Source organism: Vulpes vulpes, chromosome 8, assembly GCF_048418805.1.
Source record: "Vulpes vulpes isolate BD-2025 chromosome 8, VulVul3, whole genome shotgun sequence".
Lineage (NCBI taxonomy): Eukaryota > Metazoa > Chordata > Mammalia > Carnivora > Canidae > Vulpes > Vulpes vulpes.
Window position 1 is genome coordinate 26,037,340 of NC_132787.1, and position 27,157 is coordinate 26,064,496.

Below are 27,157 nucleotides of genomic sequence, written 5' to 3' on the forward strand. Positions count from 1 at the left end.
GCACATGGAACATTCATCAGAATAGATCACATACGGGGTCACAAATCAGGTCTCAACCTATACCAAAAGATTGGGATTATCACCTGCATATTTTCAGGCTGCAATGCTTTGAAACTTGAACCCAAACACAAGAGGAAATTTGGAAGGAACAGAAATACTTGGAAGTTAAAGAGCATCCTACAAAAGAATGAAGGGCTTGGGATCCCTGGGTGGCGCAGCGGTTTGGCGCCTGCCTTTGGCCCAGGGCGCGATCCTGGAGACCCGGGATCGAATCCCACGTCGGGTTCCCGGTGCATGGAGCCTGCTTCTCCCTCTGCCTGTGTCTCTGCCTCTCTCTCTCTCTCTGTGACTATCATAAATAAATAAAAATTAAAAAAAAAAAAAAAAGAAAAAAAAAAAAGAATGAAGGGCTTAACCAGAAAATTAAAGAATTTTTTAAAATCATGGAAACAAATGAAAGTGAAAACACAACTATTCAAAACCTTTGGGATGCAGCAAAGCAGTCCTAATAGGGAAGTATATAATAATACAAGCCTTTCTCAAAAAAAAAAAAAAAAAGAAAAAAGAAAAAAAAAAGAAAATTCTCAAATACACAAGCTAACCTTACACCTAAAGGAGCTCGAGAAAGAACAGCAAAAAAAAAAAAAAAAAAAAAGCCTAAACCAAGCAGGAGAAGAGAAATAATAAAGATTAGAACAGAAATCAATGAAATAGAAACCAAAAGAACAGTAGAACAGGTCAATGATACTAGAAACTGGTTCTTTGAAAGAATTAATAAGATCATCAAACCATTAGTCAGACTTATCAAAAAGAAAAGAGAAGTGACCCAAATTAATAAAATCATGAATTAAAGGGGAAAGATCATGACCAACACCAAAGAAATACAAATAATTTTAAGAACATATTATGAAAAACTATCTGCCAACAAATTTGCCAGCTATATGCCAGCAATTTGGAAGAAATTGATTCATTTCTTATAAACTTATAAAATACCAAAACTGAAACAGGAAAAAATAGGGAACCTGAACAGATCCATAACCAACAAGAAAATTGAAGTAGAAATAAAAAATATCCCAACAAACAAGAGTCCAGGGCCCAATGACTTCACCAGGGAAATCTGTCACACATTTAAAGAATAATGAATACCTATTCTTCTGATGCTATTTCAAAAAATAGCAATGGAAAGAAAACTTCCAAACTAATTCTATGAGGCCAGCATTACATTGGTCCCCAAACCAGACAAGGACCTCAACAAAAAGGAGAATTACAGACCAATATCCCTAATGAACATGGATGCCAAAATTATCCCAAGACACTAGCGAAAAGTACATTAAAAGTATTATTCACCATGACCAAGTAGAATTTATTCCTGGGCTGCAAGGTGGTTCAATATTTGCAAATCAATCAATGTGATACATCACATTAATAAAAGAAAGGACAAGAACCATATGATCCTCTCAATTGATGTAGAAAAAAGCATTAGATAAATATAGCATCCTTTCTTGATTAAAACTTTCCACAGCATAGGGATAGAGGGAACATACTTCAATATCATAAAAGCCATTTGTGAAAAGCCCACAGTGAATATCATTCTCAATGAGGAAAAACAGAACCCCTCCCTTAAGGTCAAGAACACAACAGGGATGCCCACTGTCACCACTGTTGTTCCATATCATACTAGAATCCATAGCCTCAGCAATTAAACAACAAAAGGTACTCAAATTGGCAAAGAAGAAGTCAAATTCTCACTCTTTGTAGATGATATAATACTGTATGTGGAAAACCCAAAGGACTCCACTCCAGAATTGCTAGAACTCACACAGGAATTCAGCAATGTGGCAGGATATAAAACCAATGCACAGAAATCAGGTGCATTTCTATTCACTAACAGTGAGATGGAAGAAAGAGAAATTAAGAAATTTATCCATAATTGCACCAAAAACCATATGATACCTATGACTAAACCTAACCAAAGAGATAAAGGATCTGTACTCTAAAAACCACACAACACTTAAAAAAGAAATTGAGGAAGACTCAAAGAAATGGAAATACATTCCATGATCATGGATTGGAAGAATAAATATTGTTAAAATGTCTATGCTACCCAGTGCAACCTATATATTCATGCAGTCCCTATCAAAATGCCATCAACTTTTTTCAAAGAGCTGGAACAAATAATCCTAAAAATTTGTATGGAACCAGAAAAGACCCTGAATAGCCAAAGAAATGCTGAAAAATAAAACCAAAGCTTGTGGTATCACAATGCTGGACTTTAAGATACATTACAAAGCTGTAATCATCAGGTACTGATGGTACTGGCACAAAAACTGACACATAGATAAATGGAACAGAATAGATAACCAGAAATGGACCCTCAACTCTATGGTCAACCAATCTTTGACAAAACAGAAAAGAATATCCAATGGAAGGACAGTCCATTCAACAAATGATGTTGGGAACACTGGACAGCCACATGTAGAAGAATGAAATGGACCATTTTCTTATACAATAAATAAAGATAAATTCAAAATGAGTGAAAGACCTAAATGTGAGACAGGAATCCATCAAAACCCTAGAGAACACAGACAGCAACCTCAGCCACAGCAACTTCTTGTTAGACACAACTCCAAAAGCAAGGGTAACAAAAGCAAAAATTAATTATTAAGACTTCATCAATATAAAAAGCTTCTGCACAGCAAAGGAAATAGTCAGCAAAACTAAAAGGCAACCTACAGAATGGGAGAGGATATTTACAAATGACATGGCAGATAAAGGACTAATATCCAAGACTTCTAAAAAACTTAACAAACACCCAAAAAACAAAGATTCCATTCAAGAAACAGGGAGATGATATGAATAGACATTTCTCCAAAGAAGATACACAAATGGCCAACAGACACATGAAAAAATGTTCCACATCACTTGGCATCAGGGAAATACAGAGCAAAACCACAGTAAGATACCACCTCACACCAGTCAGAATGGCTAAAATTAACAAGTCAGGAAAAAAAATGTTGGTGAAGATGTGGAGGAAGCGGAACCTTCTTACTCTGTTGGTGGGAATGCAAGCTGGTGCAGCCACTCTGGAAAACAGTAGGGAGGTAAGTTAAAAATAGAGTAGAACTGCCCTATAACCAACAATTGCACTACTAGGTGTTTACCCCAAAGATACAGTTGTAGTGAAAAGACAGGACACCTGCACCCTGATGTTTATAGCAGTGATGTCCACAAGAGCCAAACTATGGAAAGAGTCAAGAGGTCCATCGACAGATGAATGGATAAAGAAGATGTGATATATATGTGGTGAAATATTACTCACCCATCAGAAACCATGGATACTTAACATTTACATTGATGTGGATGGAACCGGAGGATATTATTCTGAGCCAAGTAAGTCCATTAGAGAAAGACAATTATCACAGACTTTCACTCATATGTGGAATATGAAAAAAAAAAAACAGCACAGGGGATCATAGGTGAATTGAGGGAAAACTGAATGGAAAGTCATCATAAGGGGAGAAAAGCCATGAGAGACTCTTAACTGCAAGAAACAAACTGAAGGTTGTTGGAGGGGAAGTGGATGAGGAGATAGGGTAATTGGGTGATGGGCATCAATCAAGGAGGGCATCTGATGTGATGAGCACTTAGTGTTATATGCAACTGATGAATTATTGAACTCTACATCTGAAACTAATAATGTATTATATGTTGGCTAATTGAATTTAAATTTTAAAAGAAAGAAAAATATATGTGGAAGAGTGTGGCATAAGAGTCAGTGTTCATGTGATGCAGCGTGAGAATTACCTGACTGACCATCAACTTTGCATTAAAAAGAGCCATAAGCCACAAACTTTGGGCAGCCTCTAGAACCTGGAAAAGGCAAGGAGATGGATTGTGTCCTAGAACCTCTAGAAAGGAACACAGCCCTGCTAACACCTTGATTTTAGTACACTGTGCGCCATTTCAGACTTCTGAATTTCAGGACTATCAGATTATTACAGAACTGTAATAAATTTATTTTTAAGCCATTAACAGCACATATGCGCACACACAAACATACTTGTGCTTTTGTGTGTCAGTGTTAGCTGGTGATAAATACTATGAAAAAATAAATTTGATCAAAGAATTATGAATAGGAAAGTGTATTTTATATGCAGTGGTCAAGGATGAGGTAACGTTTAAACAGAAATGTAAATGAAATGAAGGAGCAAGGTATCTGGGAATAGAACATTCAGAAGGGAAGACAGCAAGTACAAACTTCTCCAAGTCAGAAGTTTGCTCAACACGTCCGACAAATAATAAAAGGCTAATATGGCTAATGGCTAATATGGAAAGTGAGTCAGAGGAGACCAGCAGGATATGAATACTACTGTTGGTTACATAAAGGATAGTTATTCTGATTGCTTTAGAAGGGGGAATGGGAATGAAGGCAGAAAGGGGGAGCTTTTACTTTTGCCTTATTATTTGTCTTTTGTTGATGATGTATCACTACTGCTTATTAAGAATTTTTATTATAACATAAAGGTACAAGAAATCTGAAGCTCAGAAATGACAAGTGTAAAGATGAAGAATATAGCAGGGTTTATATGATGTAGTTGGTTTAGTCCAAAAATTGAGGAAAAGGCATAAGAAAGAATCAAACTATGCTGTTGTTATTTATTTTTTAAACTTTATTTTATTTAAATTCAATTAACATATTATGCTGTTGTTATTTTTTAAAGTCTGTTATCTATTTGCACTTTTATATATTTCTGAGTTTGTATTACATGTCAATAACAATGTGTGTAAATGTGTGTGCCCCTGCATGTAGTAAACAAGTATAAGAATCCTAGGGTTGCTTGATACTGAATTATTTGGTCTGAAGGTGAATTTTTTAATTTATTTTTATTTATTTATTTGAGAGAGAGAGAGCAGAAGGAGAGAGCATGAGTGGTGGGGAGGGGTAGAGGGAGAGGGAGAAGCAGACTTCCTGGGGAACAGGAAGCCTGATGTGGGGCTTGACCACAGGACCCCAAGATCATGACCTGAGCTGAAGCCAGACACTTAACCAACTGAGACACCCAGGCACCCCTGAACGTGAATTTTTTTAAAATACAGAATGAGGAAGATCATTGAATCCCAACCTACCAGAGCATCTTGAAGGTACCAATATTATGGATACCCACAGTTACTTTCAGGATACAGAGTAGAATTGAGAGCATGGGTTTTGGAATCAGACTGCCTAAATTCACATGCGCTCTATCACTTACCAGGTTTGCAATGGAGAAGGACTGATTCATTAGCCCTCTCTGTATCTAAGTTTTATTTCATTTGTAAAAGAGAGATAATAGCATCTGGCAGTGGAATTGTGGTAAGAAACAAATCCACTAATAGAAGTATAACACTGGAACAGTATCTGGCATATAATATGTGCTCAATAAATGTTAGCTTTATTGTTATTCTAACTCTCTGGTCTTAATCATTAGACTGCAATTAACAAACTTTATACACACTAACTTGCAAATATGCTGCAAGGGACCATTCTTGTAATTTTAATTATTTCAGCCAGATTGCTGTCACTTTGCTGCGCATGTGCGAATGAGAGCCATGTTACCCTCAATGTTTAAAAGTGGAAAGAACCCAGAGTACCATATTACCCCTAGACTTGCATCCACCACTACCTTTTACTTGTGACTGCTATTCTGCTTAAACATTACTCAAATATTTCATCAGAATAGACTTTATCAGTAATCTCTGAAAACAAGCAAACATGTTCTGTGGACAAAGTTAAATGAGACCTTATATAATGGGATGCCTGGGTGGCTCAGCGGTGGAGCACCTGCCCCTGGCTCAGGGCATGATCCCACGGTCTTAGGATCCAGTGCCTTATCAGGCTCCCTGCCTGGAGTCCGCTTCTCCCTCTGCCTACCTCTCTGCCTTTCTCTCTCTGTGTCTTTCATGAATAAATAAATAAAATCTTAAAAAAAAAACTTTATTGCAATTGAGTCTAATTCCTGTGATCTTTATTCAGCGATTAAGACTATAACTTTGAGGAAAACATCTAAAGTATTGGTAAAAGACAGCCATGATTAATTTTTTAAATTTCTTCAAAACTTCTCTATGAGGATTTAAAGGCTTTAACTTGGGTTTAAGGGTTTTCAATTTACAAGCTGGATGACTTTAGGCAAACTTCTCAACTTTCTTGAGTCTTGGTTTCTTCAACACTGCTCAGGGAGCATTTTTTTCTGTCAATGAAAATCCCAATACAGTCTATACCCTTAAAGTATCACAATATTAAGATAATATCAATACACAAGAGTTTTACTAACCTGCATATGAAAAATTAAATGGCTTTCCTAGGTCAGTAACTAAGTGTTTGGTTCATGTCTTTTGATTATTATTACAAAACTCTTTTCTACCATCTGCTATTATTTAAATTATTAGAATAAAAAATGCTGTTCTTTATAAGAAAAAAAATTACTTAGGTCAACACCACAAAGTGATTTATAAGACTAATGAATATGCTGTCTTTATAGGTCAATTCCAAGAATTATTTAATATATTATTCATTATACAGTGACTTATTTTATTGAAATTTATAAATATCTTTCAGTCCATGAAGAACCAAAGAGAAGATTTCAAAAGATTTCTAAATTTTTTAATATTAATAAATTCTTAGCCATCAGAAATATCCCCAAAGAAATTCCTTTTTCAGATTTAAAAACGTATTTAAATCAAGACATAGATCATTCTGTTACTATTTCAAGGTATGTTTCAGTTGGAAATTAATTTGAAATGCAATGTTCCTTTTTCAAAATTGGTTGTTTAGAAAAAAAAGTCCCCCTCTACTTGTTTTAGTTTGGAAACACAAAACTCTACCTTGAATCCATTGCAGCATTTAGTTTCCCTTTCCTTTGGAGGTGTCACTTCTGCTGTCTTTTTCAACTGTTGATTTGAGTCCATCATTGAACTACTGATAGCTAATGAGTCAGTTCTAGTTGTTGATGCTTGGCTTGAAGTGATTACCTATCCAAGGAGAAAAAAGGAGAACTTATTTATCAATATATGATTCAGAAAACAAGAAAAGCTGCAAGGTGGACCTCAATCAATCAGTAAATCTACAAATACTCATTCAGGGTCTTTGATGTCCTGAGCACTAAGCTAGGTTAATGCTAGACACAAAAGGGGGAAAAACACATACACACACACACACACACACACACACACACACACATTCAGAGTCTTGGCTTTAGGGATATTATAATTTAATTGGGAAGATAGATTTATGAAGAGAATTTGAAACAACAAATAATTAGTATAGAGTCACACTCTAGATGATATAAAAATTCTAAATCACAAAAATAAAATTTAGGAAGGCAAATATATGTTTAATTCATCTCTATAATTTTACAAAGTGCCAAGGAGTGCCTTGCACATAGTAGATGGTCAAAATAGGTAGAAATATAATGAGTGGCTGAGCTCAGAAGGTTTTGTGGAAGAGATACCTCAAGAACCAGGTTTGAAATGCAGATAGAGTTTGGATTTGTTAAAGAGAGCAAGGCATACTCTAGGTACCTCTCAAATAGACTCTAGCCATGCTTGACTTTACCACCATCACCATTCTACTTTATTATAATTTTGTCCAATTTTATTTTGAGGAGAAAATGTGTGCAGTTGGATATATGTAAAATATATGTAGTTGAAAGCACAAAATACCAAAAAGACATACATTAAAGATTCTTCCCCTTGTCCACTCAGCATCCTGTTTCTTATTTGAGGACTAATATCAGTTTTTGGTAAATATTATCCAGAAATATGATATGTATTTTAATTAAATACATGATAATTTCATTTTTTAACAAAAATGGCAGCATATCATTAACACTTCTAACTTATAATAAATGACTTCCTCAGTTTTCTTATGGTGGCAGGTTATCCTATTATCTACCTAGTTAAATGGTGATAAATATTTAGGTTGTATCTAAATGTTTTATATTAGAACATTTCTTCATAGATCATGTATTTGTGATAATATCTGTAGGATAAAGTCTTAAAAGTGGAGTTTTGAGCTCAAAATGCAAAAGAAATTATAGTTTTGTAAATTATTAAGCCTCTATTTTATTTTTTTATTTTTATATTTTTAAGTTTTTATTTAAATTCTAATTATTTAACATACACTGTGATATTAGTTTCAGGTATGCAATATAGTGATTTAATACTTAGATACAATACCTAGTGCTCATCCTTCATCGCTATCCCCTATTTAACCTGTCTTCCCATCCACCTCGCTTCTTATCAGTTTGTTCTTTATAATTAAGAGTGTTTCTTGGTTTGCTTCTCTCTCTCTCTTATATTCCCTTTGCTCATTTGTTTTGTTTCTTAAATTCCACATATGAGTGAAATCATATTGCATCTGTCTTTCTGTAACTGACTTACTTCATTAGGCCTCTATTTTAAAGACTAGTAAATTTAGCAATTTGTTCCTAAGATTTACTCTTTTATATAGAATAGTGGATTCTTCATTCAGGTTTAGAAAACGTATTCATATTCATATATGTCTACATAATACATATGTATCTAATATATTTACATATAGAAACTACACATAAGCATAGATATATGATAGTTAATAGGGCTATAGTCATGTAATATAATTAATATGTCACATGTGCAGTTGATTCTTATTATTGGCAGTACTTGTGTTTCATAAAGTTGCTGCAAACATTACAATTAGCAAAAACTGAACATTGCTCCTAGGGGAAATATAGGGTAGATTCCTGGGTATCTCTGGTCACATCATTTTCATCAATCAATCAATTTATAACCTTGTTTCGTGTATGCTTCTGTGTAAAGACATCTTATTTAATGTATATTGTTGATCCACTAATTTCAAATTTGTGGCCAACAGCACTGTATACCTCATGCCTGAGGGAAACATATATGTCACATATTCTTTCCATCGTGCACATCACAGCTTTCTTGTACTTAGAAACACTGGCCAGCACTTTACAGTATGCTTGGAGCTGTCTAAATAGCAAATTCACAAAAAAAAGTTCAAAAATGAAAAAAAAATATGGCACTATATAGATTGTGAAGAGATCACTGGTTTACAATATGAGAGCTAAAACAAGGAGGCAGAGCCATGCTTTATCTGATCTCAGCTGAGACCATGTCTGTTGGACAATTAAGATTTTTTTGCCACTCTGTACAGGTATATGAATGAACATGAAAGAACAGCAGTATTGATGTGGGGGCTAAAATTAAATTTTAGTGAGAAGGCAAACTCACAAATATTGAATCCATGAATATTGAGGATCAACTATATATTTTCTGTGTTAATTTATTCAGTAAGGTTTTATTGATTCCTTATATTATAAATATATAAAGACCATGAATATATATAATAGTGGATAATATATAACTATAGAAATTATAAATATATAGATAATTATCACTTGTGTATATAAGTGTATATAAACATATATACATCAGTACAAAAGCCCACATCTATGTACATCTAAATAAATCCTAGTTATTCCATTTTTCCCACGTGGTCCAAACATGCCTGTATCTATTCAGTTACTGAGTGAAGTGAGGACGATGGTCCCAATGTCATAAGTAGTCCTTTGACAAATTTCATGTTATTTTTATCACAAATACCTCTTTCTATGATCTTTCCCCACAATTTAAATGTTACAAAATTATTTTTTACCAGTTAATTATATTATTGCAAATCTCTCTGAATGGTCCACAATAGCCAAACTGTGGAAGGAACCTCGGTGTCCATCGAAAGATGAATGGATAAAGAAGATGTGGTTTATGTATACAATGGAATATTACTCAGCCATTAGGACAAATACCCACCATTTGCTTCAACGTGGATGAAACTGGAGGGTATTATGCTGAGTGAAATAAGTCAGTCGGAGAAGGACAAACATTATATGGTCTCATTCATATGGGGAATATAAATAATAGTGAAATGGAATAGAAGGGAAGGGAGAAGAAATGGGTAGGAAATATCAGAAAGGGAGATAGAACATGAAGACTCCTAACTCTGGGAAACGAACTAGGGGTGGTAGAAGGGGAGGAGGGCGGGGGGTGGCTGTGAATGGGTGACGGGCACTGAGGGGGGCACTTGACAGGATGAGCACTGGGTGTTATTCTTTATGTTGGAAAATTGAACACCAATAAAAAATAAATTTATTATTAAAAAAAATCTCTCTGAATGATCGACAAGCTGTGTATATATACACTTTAGCTTTACTTACGTTTGTTTGATTTGGTTGTTTGGCTACTGAACAAATATTCTTGGAGGCCATTACCTAACCAGTCTGGTCCTGTTTATTGCAATTGATTAAATGCTGATCATCCTGTCTTTCAACATTCTTCCTATTTTATATGTATCATATCCATCTTTGGAATCTTTCAGAGGTCCCCTGTATCATACAGAATAAAATTCACACTTCCTATTTGAGATTCTTTATGAACTAAATCCAGCCATTGTCTTTAGTCTCATTTCCTAACAGATCCATAAGCACTTTCAGGCAATATAGAATCAACTGTCCCTAGAACACTGTCCTCCTGTATGTCACTTTCTTCACCTGTAATGTTCTTCCTCACCTCTTCATTGAAATTCTGCCTAAATCACCCTTCTTAGATATTTCCCCAGTTACTCCCAGTTGAAAAAAAACCTCTCCACACAGCTGGGTCACTATAGAATATAACTTGTAACACAGTCATTACTTTTCTCTATTATTTTCCACTACTTTCCCAGGCAGGTTACTATTCCACATGTCTCACCTAGATATTAAGAAAAAAATATCCAGACAAAAAGTGGGAAATGTAGGCACTTTCCTCCCTCATTTCTGAGAAAGGCCAAATTGCAACAAGTAACTCCAGACCAACGACAAATTTGGAATGTCAATTTAGGTTTGGCTCTAAACACACACTTTCTACTTCATCATGGCATTTTAAGCCTGACTTGGAGAATTTAACTTATTTTTCCCTGTACATATTTTTTTTTTCTCAGAGTCCCAAACAACTGACATTTAAATTTGGGGGACACAGTATGTTTATAAAACAGAACCCTAGGCATTCAGACATAGCACTGCAATTCTTCCTTCAACAGAACAGCCCAGTTCTGCCTAGCTTGATTGGGTTGGAGGGAGGGCAAAATCTCACCAGCTTCTCCTTACCTGTGTCAAACTTTTACTGCTTGAGAGATCATAGAAAAGCAATGCAGGCCAAGTGAATACTTTGTACTATGCATCCATGGAAATGAGGAGGAAAAAAGAGAAAGATTTACTAACTTTTTAGACCTTTTATGGAGTTTGGGGGGGGGCTTTCCCATTTTCTACCTCTCTTTGATAATAACAATAGTCTTATAAGGGTAGTCACCTTCCTGAACTGTAGAAGGGAACTAATATTTACTGAGTTCTTAGTAACCACGCTAAGCAAAATTTTTTTCTCATTTGGTCAAAAACAAAATTATCTAGAAAACTTTTTCCCCCCCTCACTTTGAGTTAGTCACATAAGTTGAAACAGGTAAGTAGAGGTGAGTGAGAGACTTTGAGACTAATCCTATTTCTTGATGTTTGCCAACTAACTCTCCACCCCATATTATCCAGTAAAGATGAAATTTTTAAAAAAGAGAATAAATCTAATTATCCATGTAATTATGAAAATAACTGCCTTGTGAAAATTTTTGAGGTAACTAGAGATCCATTTTTTAACTTGAATTTCCACTTATCTAGAAAGTAATAAGAATGAGGTTTTAAAGGTTATTTTTAAATTATGAATGTCTAAATTTCTGTATTTTATCTTTAAGAGTCTCATACATCTCCAGAAGGAATACTTAATGAGTTTTAAGAGCTTAAACATAAGTGTGTAGAAGATACAAAGCATAAAATGTGTAATATTTATTATATCCATCCAAATAAGTTTTCCCCTTGAAATCTGTGCAGTTTCTCAGATAGAAGAAACTCTGAAATTACAGAATGTCAAAGGTTCTTACCTGGACTTAGAATCCTACAGCAGTAGCAACAAGTCCATCCTTTATCTGTTGTTAAAGCCTTTCTTTAAATAGTTGGCTTTTTTTTTTTTTTATCAGTTCAATGATGATTAACCATCTTATTAGGTCATTGTCCTAGGCAGATAAAAGAAAATTAGCTACTCTAACAGTCTGCTCCAGGCTTCAGAATTTTAAGTTATATATTTTGTGCTGGTCTCAGTCTATTAATAACCAGTGTTATGGCTGGACCCCTCCAGGTGGTTCTTTTTATGATTTCAAGGTGTTCTTCACCAATAACCATCAGGGAACTCTGAAAAAGATTTATTTCTTATAGGACCTGGAGTTTACACAGCACACGTGGGGCCACATAGCAAGGTCATGAGTAGAAGGAGAGAGTGCAAGGCCTGGGGCTCTCCTTTTATTAGGATTGAGGTTAGGGGTCTACAGTTTTACCAGCTCACTCTTATTGGTGAATTTAAAACATAAGAGTGAAACATAAAACTCAGCAAAAGAAAACAAACGTGACCCAAGTGATCAGCTGTTGAAATCAATCAAGATCACTAAAACAAAGATCCCTCCATGCTGGGGGAGGTGGCCTGGCTCTTTATCTAGTCTGGCTGGCAGTATGTTTATTTGAGATAGTGCTCTTTGAAGTGGATGATTCTTTGAAATGAATGCTTTGGCAATCAAAGCTTAAACCAGATACTTGCATTACAAAAAAGAAAAAAAAAACAGACTTTACACCACATTATATTAGTAATCTCTCAGAATTTATAAATTATTTTATGTAAAAGTTTAATTATTAAGCTTTATTTCTGAGAATAATCTATTTGCTTGGGTAGCCCGGGTGGCTCAGCAGTTTAGCACTTTCTTCAGCCCAGGGCATGATCCTGGGTCTCCAGGATCGAGTCCCATATCGGGCTCCCTGCAGGGAGCCTGCTTCTCCCTCTGCCTGTGTCTCTCATGAATAAATAAATAAAGTCTTTTAAAAAAAGATAATCTATTTGCTTGAGTTCATTGCATTATATTTTTTTCTTCAAAACCACAAATACAGCAGGTTATCCAAGATATTTAAAACTTCTCCCTATAGAAAAGAATTCAAAACATTTTTTAAAATTTGTCTATTAGTTCCTTAGCATTTAAGATAAAATATGTTCTTTTTGCTTGATACTTTGGTGCAATTCTAATATGGTGTTGATTAATATTAGCTATCTATAAAGGATACACACACACACACACATATATATATAGACACACACACACACACACATATATATAGCAATGTGAGGATGCATATATGAAAACATCACCTCTTAATCACTTCTTTTTTCTTCTAAGGATTTATTTATTTATTGAGAAAAAGAGAATGTGCAAGTGCATGTATACACGAGTTGGGGGTAGGGGAGAGGGAGAGGAAGAATCTTAAGTAGGTTTCATGCTCAGCACCAAGCCCAATGTGGGGCTCGATCTCATGACCTTGAGATCATGACCTGAGCTGAAATCAAGAGACTGAAGCTTAATTGACTGAGCCACTGAGGCATCACCCCCCCTTTATCACTTCTGTAAGATAATTGTTTGTACAGCTGCAGTGATATCTATTTAAGTTCTATATCTCAAGTTATTTGATACATTCGTTCTGTCCTTGTTTATTGTTGGAAGTACTGGAATCATGGGAAAAATCTGAGATTGCAGAGAGATAGAAGGGTTGGGAAATCCCTAATTTCCCAAGGTAGGGGAACTGAGAAATGTAGACAATGGGGCAAAGACATTTAAGACTTGGGCTCCCTGATAGTCCTTTGCTGAATCAGAATCTACAGTAGGCCAGTATGTATCCTCCCACCCCATGCCTCCAATCTCCCCACAGGAGATTCTGATTCAGCTGACAACAGATTTTGAGTTTGTTTTTTTTTTAATTAGCACTTGGTTAATTTTTATGTAACTCTAGATTTTGAGAACCATTATAACAGAACTAGAGAATACTTACAGGACATTATGGACTTCCCTATTATTTAGAGTGGAAACATAGTTTAGGCACTCCCACATTTAAGCAGAGTGGAAATACAGTTTAGGCACTCTCATGTTAGTGACTTTTTCTTCAAGCCTCCATTGCACCCAAGGTACCTCCCAAAACTTTGTTTTGGGACAATTGTATAAAAGGAATGAAGGTAAAACAGAAGAAATTAACTGAGAACATTTCTAATCCCTAAATGAAAGCCTTCTGATAAAATCCTAGAATGTTTCCAGAGGTCAAAGCATTCTCCGTGTTCTTACTTCTGCATGACAGGTTAAATACTAATTAGACTATTTTTGTGCAAATTGTAGAGAAATAAGGTCATCAGAAGAAAGATGTTACAATAGTTCCTTCAAGTTCTTTCATACCATACTATGGTAACATCCATGGGTCAAGAAAATTATAAAATTTACTAAAAATAATCTAGTGATACCTATTCCAGAGATAATCATTACAGTTCTGATGACATTATCATGGTCCTTGAAATCTGATAAACTTTAATGTGAATTTGTCTCTGCTACTTGCTAACATTACAACTTAAAGTTATTTAAACTTTCTAAGCACTCACATCCTCATCTATAAAGTACAAAGACATTACTTGGGGTAAAAATTAAATAATGTATGTAAAGTGCTTTACACTACCTATCTACTACCTAATAGGACTCACACTGTATGACTTTTGTGTACTATAAATATTTAAAGCAATTAATTCATATCAAATTAGTAAAGATATCTCTAAAATATGTACCTGCCAGTTTTTTTCTAACAATTTTTACTGCCAGAGCTCTCAGGTGTGTGCTATAGGTATGCTTTGAGAAGAAGCATTCAGGCTGAAAGCAAACATGCTGCCATCTGTCTGCCCCACTTCCCTTGACAACAGTCAAGAGGCAGCTGCAGGAGGCTAGATACTACTGAAAGAACCCAATATTTCTCTACTTACTGAAGCTTAAGGCCTGGCATTGTCATGATTAATCTTATCGTAACCTTCATCTCTGTTATGTTAGGCATCACTATAAGAAGAAAGTGATTTCCTGATCACTCTCATCACATGCAGTCTAATCCCCATTTGGCTCTGCTTATCCCTGTTTTTGTCTCTCTCAATCCTGAACTGAGACCCTTCTCTTGAGCCTTTTGGAATTTATGGTTAATCACACGTAGAATTCCCTTTACTTCAGACTCTTTTCCGAATTTGTTGTTGTTGTTCATCTTTTACTCTAAATTAAACCTAGCCCCTTCCTTGAAGCCTGCTTTTCCTGCTGCTCTGATCAATGGGGGCTACACTATTCTCCATATTGCTCCCTACCAGAGGGACTGATTTTCAATTTGCCTTACCTCGTTTATATGTGCTTCCCTCAGAATCTATAGATTTGAAGGTCACACCAATGGAATTATCTACCAATCCTGAGTCACTCCCCCTTATTCTATGACCATTTTAGCTTTGGTTCAAAGCCAATGTCTTTAAATATTAATGTTGTTACAATTATTGGAGATTTCAATGATTGTGAAGATAATCCTTTTAATTCCCTAGCTTCTTGATTGTGGAGGCCGAGAAAATTAAGGCCATTCCACTTTAAGTTCAGTGTTAGCACAAGTACAGCCATCCCAGGCCCCTGTGAATGAGAGCTGAAATTTACATTACTTCAGTTACAGGAAGAAAACAGCTCACAGCTTAACCTACTAGAAAGCCCCATATTAGAATGAGAACAGAGCCCAAGCCAGTGGCAGAAAGTCTCATATTAATAAGAACAGAGCTCAATGCCCTTGAAAGCCCCATATCAGAATGCAAACAGAATTTGAGAAATTCCTCCACCCCTTCTGGAGGTCCCCTAGACCAGCCCATAAAAACTAAGCTGAAACCCACCTCGGGGTCCAAGTCCCTGCTCCGCTGTGTCGGGTGTACTTGGACCCAAGCTCAAGCTTGTAAATAAACCCTCGTGTGTTTGCATCGTTGTAGGCTCCTTAGTGGTTTCTCGGATTCGCAATCTTGGGCACAACATTGATTTTTTAACCTTCTCTTCTCCAGTGGTTTTTTTTAAAATTTATTCCAGTGGATATATCCTAGACCTTGTCACATGAAAAACTGTAACTCCCCATGATTTCAGTTTCAAGGATTGGTTTACCACTGTCTACCTTTCCAGCCTATACTCTGTACTACTTTAGATGGAACAATTCTTTCACTAATCAGGATCTATAATCCTCTGGTTGATTCTACCACAGACGTCACTGCACCTTGTTCCATGTCCTCATTTTCTGCATATCTGGTTTAAATTTAGTCATCATGGTAATCACTTTTTCCCCATATATCTTCAAATCATTAGTGGCTTTTACATCATTTTAATTGCTTAACAAAACTATAACCTTGATGAACTCCAACTCTCAGACTACTTTGTCCATTCATCCATGCTACTGAATGGGATTGAAGAAAAACCCTTAACATGTTGACTTTAAATTTATCATTAAGAAACTCAATGAAGGGAAGCCTGAGTGGCTCAGAGACTTAGCGCTGCCTTCAACCCAGGGTGTGATTCTGGAGATCCGGGATTGAGTCCACATCAGGCTCCCTACATGGAGCCTGCTTCTCCCTCTGCCCGTGTCTGCCTCTCTCTCTCTCACTCTCTCTCTCTCTCTCTCCCCCCACCCCGTGTGTGTGTCTCTCATGAATAAATAAATAAAATCTTTAAAAAAACAACTCAAATGAGGTTTTCATTTTGCATAGGTATTATGCTGTATTTTCCTAATTCATGTTTTCTTGTTTTCTATTTTATAACTTCACCTCTTTTCTCAAAACTCTAACACATCTTCTCCTATCTTTACCTTCAGCTGGTGACTATTTCACTGACAAAAAAATGAAGAACAAAACTTCCAAAAGGTCTTTCCACCACATTTATATAGCATCAGTATCACATATTTTGCCTTGATGAACTGTTTATGTTGGAGTTAAGACCATCCTCCGTTTGTACACCAGATTGTCTCCTTGTGCTCCCAAGGATATCAATTTTCCTTTTCTAAAGTGTCCCCATCAGCAAATAAGCATGCTCCCACTTTCCCATTTTCAAAAATTCTATTTCTATACTATTTTTATTTTACTTTATTTTTTCAAAGATATTATTTATTTATTCATGAGAGACACAGAGAGAGAAGCAGAGGGAGAAGCAGGCTCCCTGCAGGGAGCCTGATGCAGACTCGATCCCAGAACCCTGAGATCAGGACTTGAGCTGAATGCAGATGTTCAACCACTGAGCCACCCAGGTGCCCCACGGTTTTTATTTAAAAAACAAAAACTTCTCTAAAGTCTTATCTATAATATTGTTTTCTATTCATTTTCTTACATTTTTTCTTGAGTACACTCAATCAAATTTATACCTCCAACTTCATCCAAACTACTCTTGCCTAAGTTATAAACGTCCAAAATGCTATAATGAAGTGGTCTTTATCTGACTTGAACTATTTGCCATTTTTCAGAGCTGAATACACCCTTTCCTGGAAATAGTTTTCAGGACACTGTCCTTTGTGCTTTTCCTCTTAATCCATTGGTTATTCTATTCTCATCTCATTCACTAAATATTTTATATATCTTTGGCCTCTTAATGAGAATGTTTCAGGATTTAATTCCCATTTATTCCATGAGAGTTTTATGAGTAACTTCCAGTTTTTCCATGACAATGTCAGGATTTAGTCATTGTATTTTGGTGATCTCATGTATTCTCATACCTGTAATGCTCTCTATATGTTGATAATTCTAAAATTTTTACCTCTGCTTAAGGTGCTACTCCTGAGATTTTTTTCCTCAGGACTTTACTCTGGATTTTTCCATTGCCAGCTCACTGTCTCCTTTTAGACAGACAATAGGCCTCTGATACTCAACATTTTTAAAGACTTGCCCCTCATCTTCCCTTCCCAAACCTCTCCTCCTACAATATTCTCCATTTCAGTCAATTATAATTCTATCCTTCCAGCTGTACACAAGCACACATGTACATGCATGTGCGCACTTGTGCACACACACACACAATATTGGAGTCATTCTGTACTCCTTTCTTACTCAAAATATATCAAGCTTTAATTTCAAAATATGCCCAGAATCTATTTCTCACAACCATCATGGCTATCACTCTGGTCCTGAATTATTGTGACACTCTCTAATTTGCACCTCAGCTATCTCCTTAAACTCAGCAACTCCACTCCCCCATGTAAACTTCACCACAGAAGTCAGAACCATCATGTCAATACAGGTCGTAACATGACACTGTTCTGCTCAAATCTTCCAAAGTCTTCCTACATCACTCAGCATAAAGTCCAAAGAATGGCCTTAAGGCTTATAAGATTTAGCACCATATTCAGAGTATTTATACTTGCTGTTCTTCCTATCTATTTTCTCCAGATATCTGCATAGTTCACACCATCACCATCTTTTAGTACCCACACAAATGATAGCTTTTTTCTGACCTCTTTTATTCAACATAATTATTGTGATATTCAACCATATTATTGTGTATATTATAGTTCATTCCTTTCTATGCTGATTAGCATTCCATTGTATAAATATATTATAATTTCTTTATCTAAACTGTTTAAAGGAATTTGAGTTGTTTCTAGTTTTTGGTTATTATAAATAAAAGTCTTATGAATATCTGTTTATAAGTTTTTGTGTGGACATACACTTTCATTTCTCTTGAAAAATGCCTAGTAGTGGAATGCCTGGGTCATATGAGAGGTGCACATTTCAATTTTTAAGAAATTGCTTACTGTTTTTTTTTTCATTTTATTAATTTTTTTAGAGGTTTATTTATTTATTTATTTATTTATTTATTTATTTATTTATTCATGATAGACACAGAGAGAGACATAGAGGCAGAGACACAGGCAGAGGGAGAAGCAGGCTCCATGCCGGGAGCCGGTCAGGGGACTCGATCCCAGGACTCCAGGATAGTGCCCTGGGCCAAAGGCAGGCGCTAAACCACTAAGCCACCCATGGATCCCTATATAAATAAATAAATAAATAAATAAATAAATAAATAAATAAATAAATAAATAAATATTTATTTATTGGAGTTCGATTTGTCAACATATAGTATAACACCGAGTGCTCATCCCGTCAAGTGCTCTCCTCAGTGCCCGGCACGGTCGCCCCATCCCCCGCCCATTAGAAATGATGAATACCCACCATTTGCTTCAACGTGGATGGAACTGGAGGATATTATGCTGTACTGTTTTCTAACAGAGTTGTATCATTTTACATTCTCAACAGCAGTGCATAAGAGTTTTGTTCCTCAATCTCTTCATCAACAATTAGTATGAATAGTCTTTTTAAATTTTATTCCCTCTAGTAGATATATATTGGTATCTAATTCTGATTTTAAATTTGCATTTACCTGATGACTAATGATGTTGAGTATATCCTCATGTGCTTAATTGCAATCCTCCCTCTCCCTTTCTCTTTCTCCCTTTTGGTCTGCTCAAACTTTTTGCTCAGTATTTACTGGGATATTTGTCTTCTCATCACTGAGTTGTAAGAGTTTTTTTAGAGGTCTTCAAACAAGATCTCTGTTGGATATATGTTTACAAAGATTTTCAAGTCAGAACTTTAAAATTTTGATGAAGTCTAATTCATTAATTTTATTTACCTTTGAGCTTTTGTGTTCTATGTTCGAAATCTTCACCAAAACAAGGCCAATTAGATTTTCTCATCTTGTTCTAGAACATACATATGTTCTATACCATATGTATATGGTATACATATACCACCTGTATATGGTATGAGTCAAGAGTCACAGGATCATTTGTTAGAAAGATTATTATTTCCCTACTAACTTGATTGGAATCTTTGTAAAATATCAGTTAAACACAAATGTGTAGGTCTATTTCTAGACTGTTTATTCTGTTCCATTGATCAATATGTTTATTTTTATATCAATACTATACTTTCTTGTTTGATAGCTTCATAAGTCTTGAAATCAGATAATAAAAGCCTTCCTTCTTTGTTCTTCTTTTTTAAGAATGTTGTGGATATTCTAGGTCTTTGACACTTCCATATACATTTTTTAATATGCTTGTCAATTTCTGAAAAAAGCTCTGCTGAAATTTTGGTAGGGGTTGCAGTGACTCTGTAGATCAGTTTTGGTATAATTGGCATCCTAATAATAACAAATCATACAATTGATACACATGGTCTATCTCCCCTTTGCTTAAGTTTTATTTAAAACTTTAATTTGTCACAACAGAGTTTTGAGTTTTCAAAGATAAGTCTTTCATGTATTTTGTCAAATAGTAAATGTATTTACTATTTTCTACTATTATAAATTATTTTATTTTGATTTCAATTTATGCTTAATGTTAGTATACAAAAATAAAACTTTTCTAAGTATGTATATTGAACTTATATCCTGCAACCATCCTAAACTCATTTGGTAGTTCTAGAGGATTAAAAACTATATATTTCTTAGAATTTTTTTTTTTTTTGAGAGAGAGAGAGCATGAACAGGGGGAGGTGCAGAGGGAGAGAGAATCTTAAGCAGGCTCCACGCTCAGTGCAGAGCCCAATGCAGGGCTTTATTTCATGACCCTGAGATCATGACCTGAGCCAAAATTAAGGCCACACGTTTAATCGACTGAGCCACCAGCCTCCCCTTTTTCTTAGAATTTTTAATGCATATTATCATGTTTTGTACAAAGACAATTGTGCTTCTTCCTTTACAATTTGGATGCTTTTTCTCCTGCCTTATTTTATTGTCTAAGGCCTGCAGTATTATCTCCAGAGTATCATATCATAAAACAGAAATGGTGACAGCAGGGCCTTACCTTGTTCCCAATATTAGGGGGGAGTTTTCAGTCTTTCAGAATTAGAATGAGGCTAGGAGGCACCTCTGTGCCTCAGTTGTTCAAGCATTAAACTCTTGATTTTGGTTCAGGTCATGATTTCAGGGTGGTGATATTGAGCCCTGCTTTGGGCTTCATACTCAGTGTGGAATCTGCTTGAAGTGCTCTCTTTCCCTTTTTCTCTGTCCCTCCCCCTGTTCTATAAATTAATTAATTAATTAATTAATTTTTATTTTAAAAAGAATGATACTAGCTGTAGCCTTCTGTACATATATGCTGAAGAGGTTCTCTTTTATTTCTAGTTTTCTGAGATTTTTAAATCACTAATTGGTTAATATTCAAAAGTCAATAAAGGTAATTCATTCCATCAGTAGAATAAAAAAAAAACCCTAAATTTATATTATCATCTTAAAAGACACAAAATAATGCATTTGATAAAATTCTTCATTCCTCCTGATAAAAACTTAGCAAACCATGACTAGGATTTCCTTAAATAATGGAGAGCATTAATCAGAGTACATACTTCATTATATTTTTATTGGACGTCAATGTACCAATGGATACAAAGAAGATAGACCAATAAATTGAACATCCAATGAGTTAGAAAGAAGGATATACAGGGAATAATTGAGGAAATGAGATGAGGGGGAAAAGTGGAAATCTAAATTTATTATTTTGAAGCAGTTCCAGGTGATGATAAATACCAGAAAGTAGCTAGCTCCAAGATGGGGAGACTGAAGTGAAATGGGGTAGATTTTTCCCATTGCTCAACAAGGCATAGAATTTCTACTCACAGTTATTTATCTGTGTTGAGTCTTCAGGGTAGTGCTATCTGCAAGTACTTTGTACGATGATGAAAATGTTCTATATATGCACTCTCAAATGTAGTAGCAACTAGCTATGTGTGGTTAGTGAGCACTTCAAATGTAGCTTGTGTGGCCAAGAAACTGAATTTCTTATTTTCTTTAATTTAGATATAAGTAGCCACATGTAACTAGTGTCTGCCTTACTGGACAGCATAACTTCAGAGTACCAGTTTGTATCATGCCAGAAGTGGAGCAGAGGGAAAAATGGCCTTTTCCTATGAGTGTCACAGAATCTTAGTTACACCATTCCTAAGGCTTTTACTTTTAATCTACCTCCTTCCAAGTCCTGAAATACCAAATCATTAGGCTGTTAGGAAACATAGGGGATAGGCAATGCTCTACTACTTCTATTATATTATTCCTCTCTTCTCCTTCTCTTTTCTCTCTACTTTCCTGTTGTCTCTCAAGATCAAGGATCAAGCACAGTGTCAGAAACACCATAATCACTGAATATGTGGTAGCTATTACAATAGACTTTTTCTGATTTTAAACAATACTATAATGAATACTTTTATGGAAATATTTAAACACATCTATAATTATTTCTATGGTGTATATCCTAGAATCAAAATTACCAAATCAGAATATAAGCTTTTCAAAGTTCACTTTCCAAATTGCTTTCCCAAAAGAATATATCAGTAACAGTGCCTCTAAATATACTGCACCTCTTAATTCATATCCATCAATCATATATTCCTTCAATCTTTCACAATTAGTTGCAAAATGAAATCTCACTGTTTCATTTTTGCACTTATTTGATTACAGACTACATTCATGCTAATTCTATGAGACTATATGACACAGTCTTTTAGTATATTTCATATGATACAAATCTTCTTTCCCTCAACTCTTTCTAAGTCTCTGGCTCAAATTCAGAATAATATTTTTCATACTCAAATGTCAAGAGTTTGTATTCTCTTGAATAGCTCCAGTATAATATTTGGCTTTATGTAATAGAAATCCTTGTTTTCTGAAAGATTCTTAACATTTCTGACAGCAAAACAAATGAGTTTTTTCTGGAAATTACAACTTTCCTATAGAATTTTCAAGTTGTTTGCTCTCACAATCCCCAAGACTGTCTTTGGAGTGACGGAATTCTCCTGTCCTCAACTACTGCTAACCCCAGGCCCCCTGAAATTCCAGTCATGCCCCTACCTCCTTGGATCACTTTATTCCTTTTCCTTAGGCTTCTCTTAGTGTGTTCTGTATCCCACGGACTTCCTCCTGGCTTTAGATGTCTTCTTAGATACCTTGGCTATCTATAGCTACCTAACAATTTTCATAAGACAACACATTGATTAGTTTAATCAACTACTCTAGAAGGTAGGACCAGAAAGAGTTGGTTAGTTTGGGAGTAAAGAAGGCCTAGGTGGGCAGGAGCAGACATTATGTCTGTAAATCAGAAACAAATACAAAAATCCAAGTAGAAATTACCAGTGTGGTCCTGATGATTGTGAAGTTCTCCAGCCAGTAGGTGGAAGCAGACTCCTATCTGTAAAGATGAATACTATAAACAATTCACACATCAGGTAGTCCTTTAGCGCTTGCAGTAAAACCAGTCCTCATTCTCCAAGGATTAGCTCTTTCTTGGGCAATATTTATACAGCCACTAATCTCTATTCAAAGGAGATTAGGGGCCTTCATGAATTTAACCCATGCCTGGGATATTACATTTCCACATAATTTCAGGTTGGGTGAAGTAAACGTAATAACTGAAGAGGAAAACATCGTCTGAGGTTTCTAATGCTAATACACTAATCGTGTTACATATTTAAATGAATTCTGTTCTTGTCCCATCCTCTAAGAAAGATAGTGCTATCTAGTTTAGGGTCAGAAATGTAGGACTTGACAAAGAAGGGCAAATTCACAGAAGCAAGAAAAGCGGTAAGGGGAAGGGCATATATGCTTTGGTAAAGGAGATAATGTGACCTGTGAACTCCATGAGGGCAGGAATATATCTACAATTTTTGCTTCAAAGGCTAACAGAGTTCGGGATACCTGGTGGATATCTATCAAATACCTGTTCAACAAAACTGTTAGTGATTAAATAGGAGTTCAAATGGGTCTCTTTTCAAGATTTGCTATCTTAGCAGTGTCCCTTGTAAAATTTATGTAATGTATAAAGGAAAGTTGAAGGGCAGTGGAGAATGATGATGTAGGAGGCTGAATAATGACCTCCAAAGATATCCTCATCCTTATCCCTGGGACCTGAAAATGTTCACTTATGTGGCAAAGGGACTGTGCATATGCGATTAAGGATCTTAACATGGGGAGAGTATCCTAGATAATCTGGATTGACCCTGAATGTAATCATAAGATGATGCGGTGATAGAAGCAGAGACAAGCTACACATTTTGAACTTGGAGAAGGAGACCACAAGCCAAGGAATACAGTAAGTCACTAGAAGCTAAGAAAAGCAAGAAAATAGACTCTCCTTTCAGAGTCTCCAAAAGGAATCAGCCCTTCCAACACCTTGACTTTACCCCAGTGGAACTGATTTCAGACTTGAAGTCTCAACACCCAGAAGGGAAAAAATTTGTGCTGGGGCAAGCCACAAAGTTTGTGATACTTTGTATAGTAGCAATAGAGGAAAAGAACACAGGTGGTAACTGGCTTCTCATCCCTCATTTCTCTTCTTCTGTTGTCCTCCATATACCTACTCTTCCAGAGACTGTCAATAGCAAAGTGTTCAATTAAGAGTTCTTGAACGTTGTATACACAAATCTCTTGTGGGTAGGGTTTCTGATAAGTGTTCCTATACAATATCCAGGAATCGAGGCTCATGGGCGGGCTCCAGGTAACATCCAATGCACTGGTATTTCTTTTTTTTTTTTTTTAAATTAATTTTTATTGGTGTTCAATTTACCAACATACAGAAAAACACCCAGTGCTCATCCCGTCAAGTGTCCACCTCAGTGCCCGTCACCCATTCCCCTTCAACACCCGCCCTCCTCCCCTTCCATCACCCCTAGTTCGTTTCCCCGAGTTAGGAGTCTTTATGTTCTGTCTCCCTTCCTGATATTTCCCAACATTTCTTTTCCCTTCCTTTATATTCCCTTTCACTGGTATTTCTACTGTTAACAACTACTCTAATCTCTTTCCGCTTACATTGTGATAGTAAGTTACCATATTTTCTTATGATCTCGGTGCCTAAGAGGATGCACCTCATGTATCTCCAACTATTTGAACATAACTGACCAATAGTCTCGTAAAATTTAATCTTATTTTGTTATTTCCTTCTTGGAGGACAAATAACATGTTATATCCTGAACATAACCTTGTTCCTTATCATGTTCCACTCATCTAGAAATGATCCTAGTTGTCTAGGCCATTGACCATAGTTCCAGTTAGCTTATTCTCTTCCAAAGAAGTTGAATCTGCTTCATTTACTATCACCTCAGATCAAGATCCTACTCCATATTGGTCATGCCAACTTGAACCTAATAGTGTCATTCACTCAGCCATAGATGTTTTATTTTCCTGCAGTATCCAATTGTTATTCTGCCCATTATTGATGATTCTAAAGATAATGATCAAGCTCCTTGAAGTAGAAACATATTATAGTGAGATCACAGACCGAATACAGACTGCCTAAGGCTTAAAGTCCAGCTCTTCCACTTAGGAACTCTGCTACCCAGTTACTCAACCGTATCTCACTTTTTCTCATCTGTTAAAGATAATGCCTGCCTTATCTGTTGTTGGGAAGATCAAATAAGAGAAATTTTGAAGTATTTAAAACAATTATGGCCACAAAAGGTCACATTTTTCATATTTCCAATTGTATGAAAGGTCCAGTATAGACAAATTCATAAAGACAGAAAGTAGATTAGTGGTTGACAGGGGTAGCAGCAGGGTAGGAAAGAGTGGGGAGTGATTGCTCATAAGTAATGAGCAATGAGTTTTGGGGGGCGGGGTAGTGATCTAAAATGAGACAGTCATGATGTTTCAACATATTTAAAAACCCACTGATTCGTACACTTTAAACTATTGAACTTTATGGTATGTAAATTTTATCGCAGTTTAAAAACAATATGGGCACTTTGTATTGGCTGCTACTTTATTTTTTTATTTTTATTTTTATTTATTTTGTTTAAAGATTCTCTTCATTCATGAGAGATACAGAAGAGAGGCAGAGACATAGGCAGAGAGAGAAGCCGGCTCCCCGCAAGGAGCCCGATATGGGACTCAATCCCAGAACTCTGGGATCACGACCTGAGCCAAAGGCAGATGCTCAACCACTGAGCCACCCAGGGGCCCCTGACTGCTACTTTAAATTATTATTGTGGTCAGTGTGTCTGGTTATTCTCTCTTATATTAAAAAAGAGGTGCTATAGCTGAAGAGTGTTGCCCCAAAATGCATATATTAAAGCCCTACTACTCAGTGTAACTGCTTTTGGAGATTAAGTTCTTAGGAAGCAATCAAGGTTAAAAGAGGTCATAAGAATGGTGCCATAATCCAATAGGACTGGTGTTGTATAAGAAAGGAAGATAGGAACGTTCTGTATTTTTAAGAAAGCAATGAGAAGGCAGATTTGAATTCAGGGTTAGCTATGTATACTCTTTGTGACTTTCTGAAAGTTGGTTAACCTCTCTAAGCCTCAGTGTTCCTCTCATCTGTAACACAGGGATCACAATATACACCTCTAGATTGTTCAGATCATTAATTGAAACTATATATTTATAGAAGCACAATGCCTGTACTTAGTGATTGATAACAACTTACTATTAATATTCTACAGTCTATTTTCGGAAACTAGGTAATAATAAAAGAAGAAGGATGAAATCGTAACTAGAGGGAACTGTAAGATGAGGAAGGAGTTGTTCCTCTTTCTCCCATCATTTTTTTTTTCTTCAATAGTGGAAGAAAAAGGAACTTACCATCTAATGGGAAGGCAATAGAAGAAAAAAACGCTGGAAACTGAAGCAGCACTTTATTTCAGACCCAGGGCTTAAATAAGTATCCTGTGTACAGAAGCCAAGCGCTTGAGCTACCTTGTCCTTACAAGTTGGGAGAATAGGAGGCATGGAAATAACAGGTAGTAGGGAGCATTCAGGAGCAGGGCCACACATGAGCAGCAATTAATGTCCCTGGCTATCTGACAAATTCCTAGGGACTGCAGAATATTTTGATGAAGGCAAAGAATCCGGGAGCCCCTACCATGAGAGTGACTGCATTCCTTGAGGTATGGCAAAGTGGACAGGAGAGTAGGTGATGTGATGTCCATGTACAGACGGCATTTTTGCCAGCTCCCAGGCAATCCAGACCCAGATTTATAATGGCAAAGACTCCATTTAAAAATGTACAATAAACACTCATCACAAACAGAATTGCAGTAAACTAAGTACTTTCAAAATGGCCAGGGTTCTGGTAGTTTTTTTTTTTTTTTAATATGCATTTCTGAATAAGGCAAAACAGATGCACTTGTTAGCCTCCTGAATACTTTTCTGTCTTGAAATTGGAATATTTCACTACTT

General features: G+C 35.9%; 1 protein-coding gene across 6 annotated transcripts in view; it reads right to left on the minus strand.

The window, feature by feature from the left end:
- Positions 1–27,157, minus strand: part of SLCO1B3 (solute carrier organic anion transporter family member 1B3) — an 86,323-nt gene that overhangs the window by 50,124 nt on the left and 9,042 nt on the right. The window contains exons 1-4 of one of the 6 annotated variants that reach the window (XM_072765866.1): positions 11,993–12,030; positions 11,175–11,240; positions 10,248–10,415; positions 6,859–7,005 (exon numbers count right to left, since the gene is read on the minus strand). In XM_072765866.1, the coding sequence (XP_072621967.1) occupies positions 6,859–7,005; positions 10,248–10,298 (198 nt within the window). In that variant the 5' untranslated portion in view covers positions 10,299–10,415; positions 11,175–11,240; positions 11,993–12,030. Of the gene's footprint in view, positions 1–6,858; positions 7,006–10,247; positions 10,416–11,174; positions 11,241–11,992; positions 12,125–23,116; positions 23,175–27,157 lie in introns of those variants that run through there. The other 5 variants (XM_072765868.1, XM_025995136.2, XM_072765869.1 and 2 more) reach the window with 5 other exon arrangements.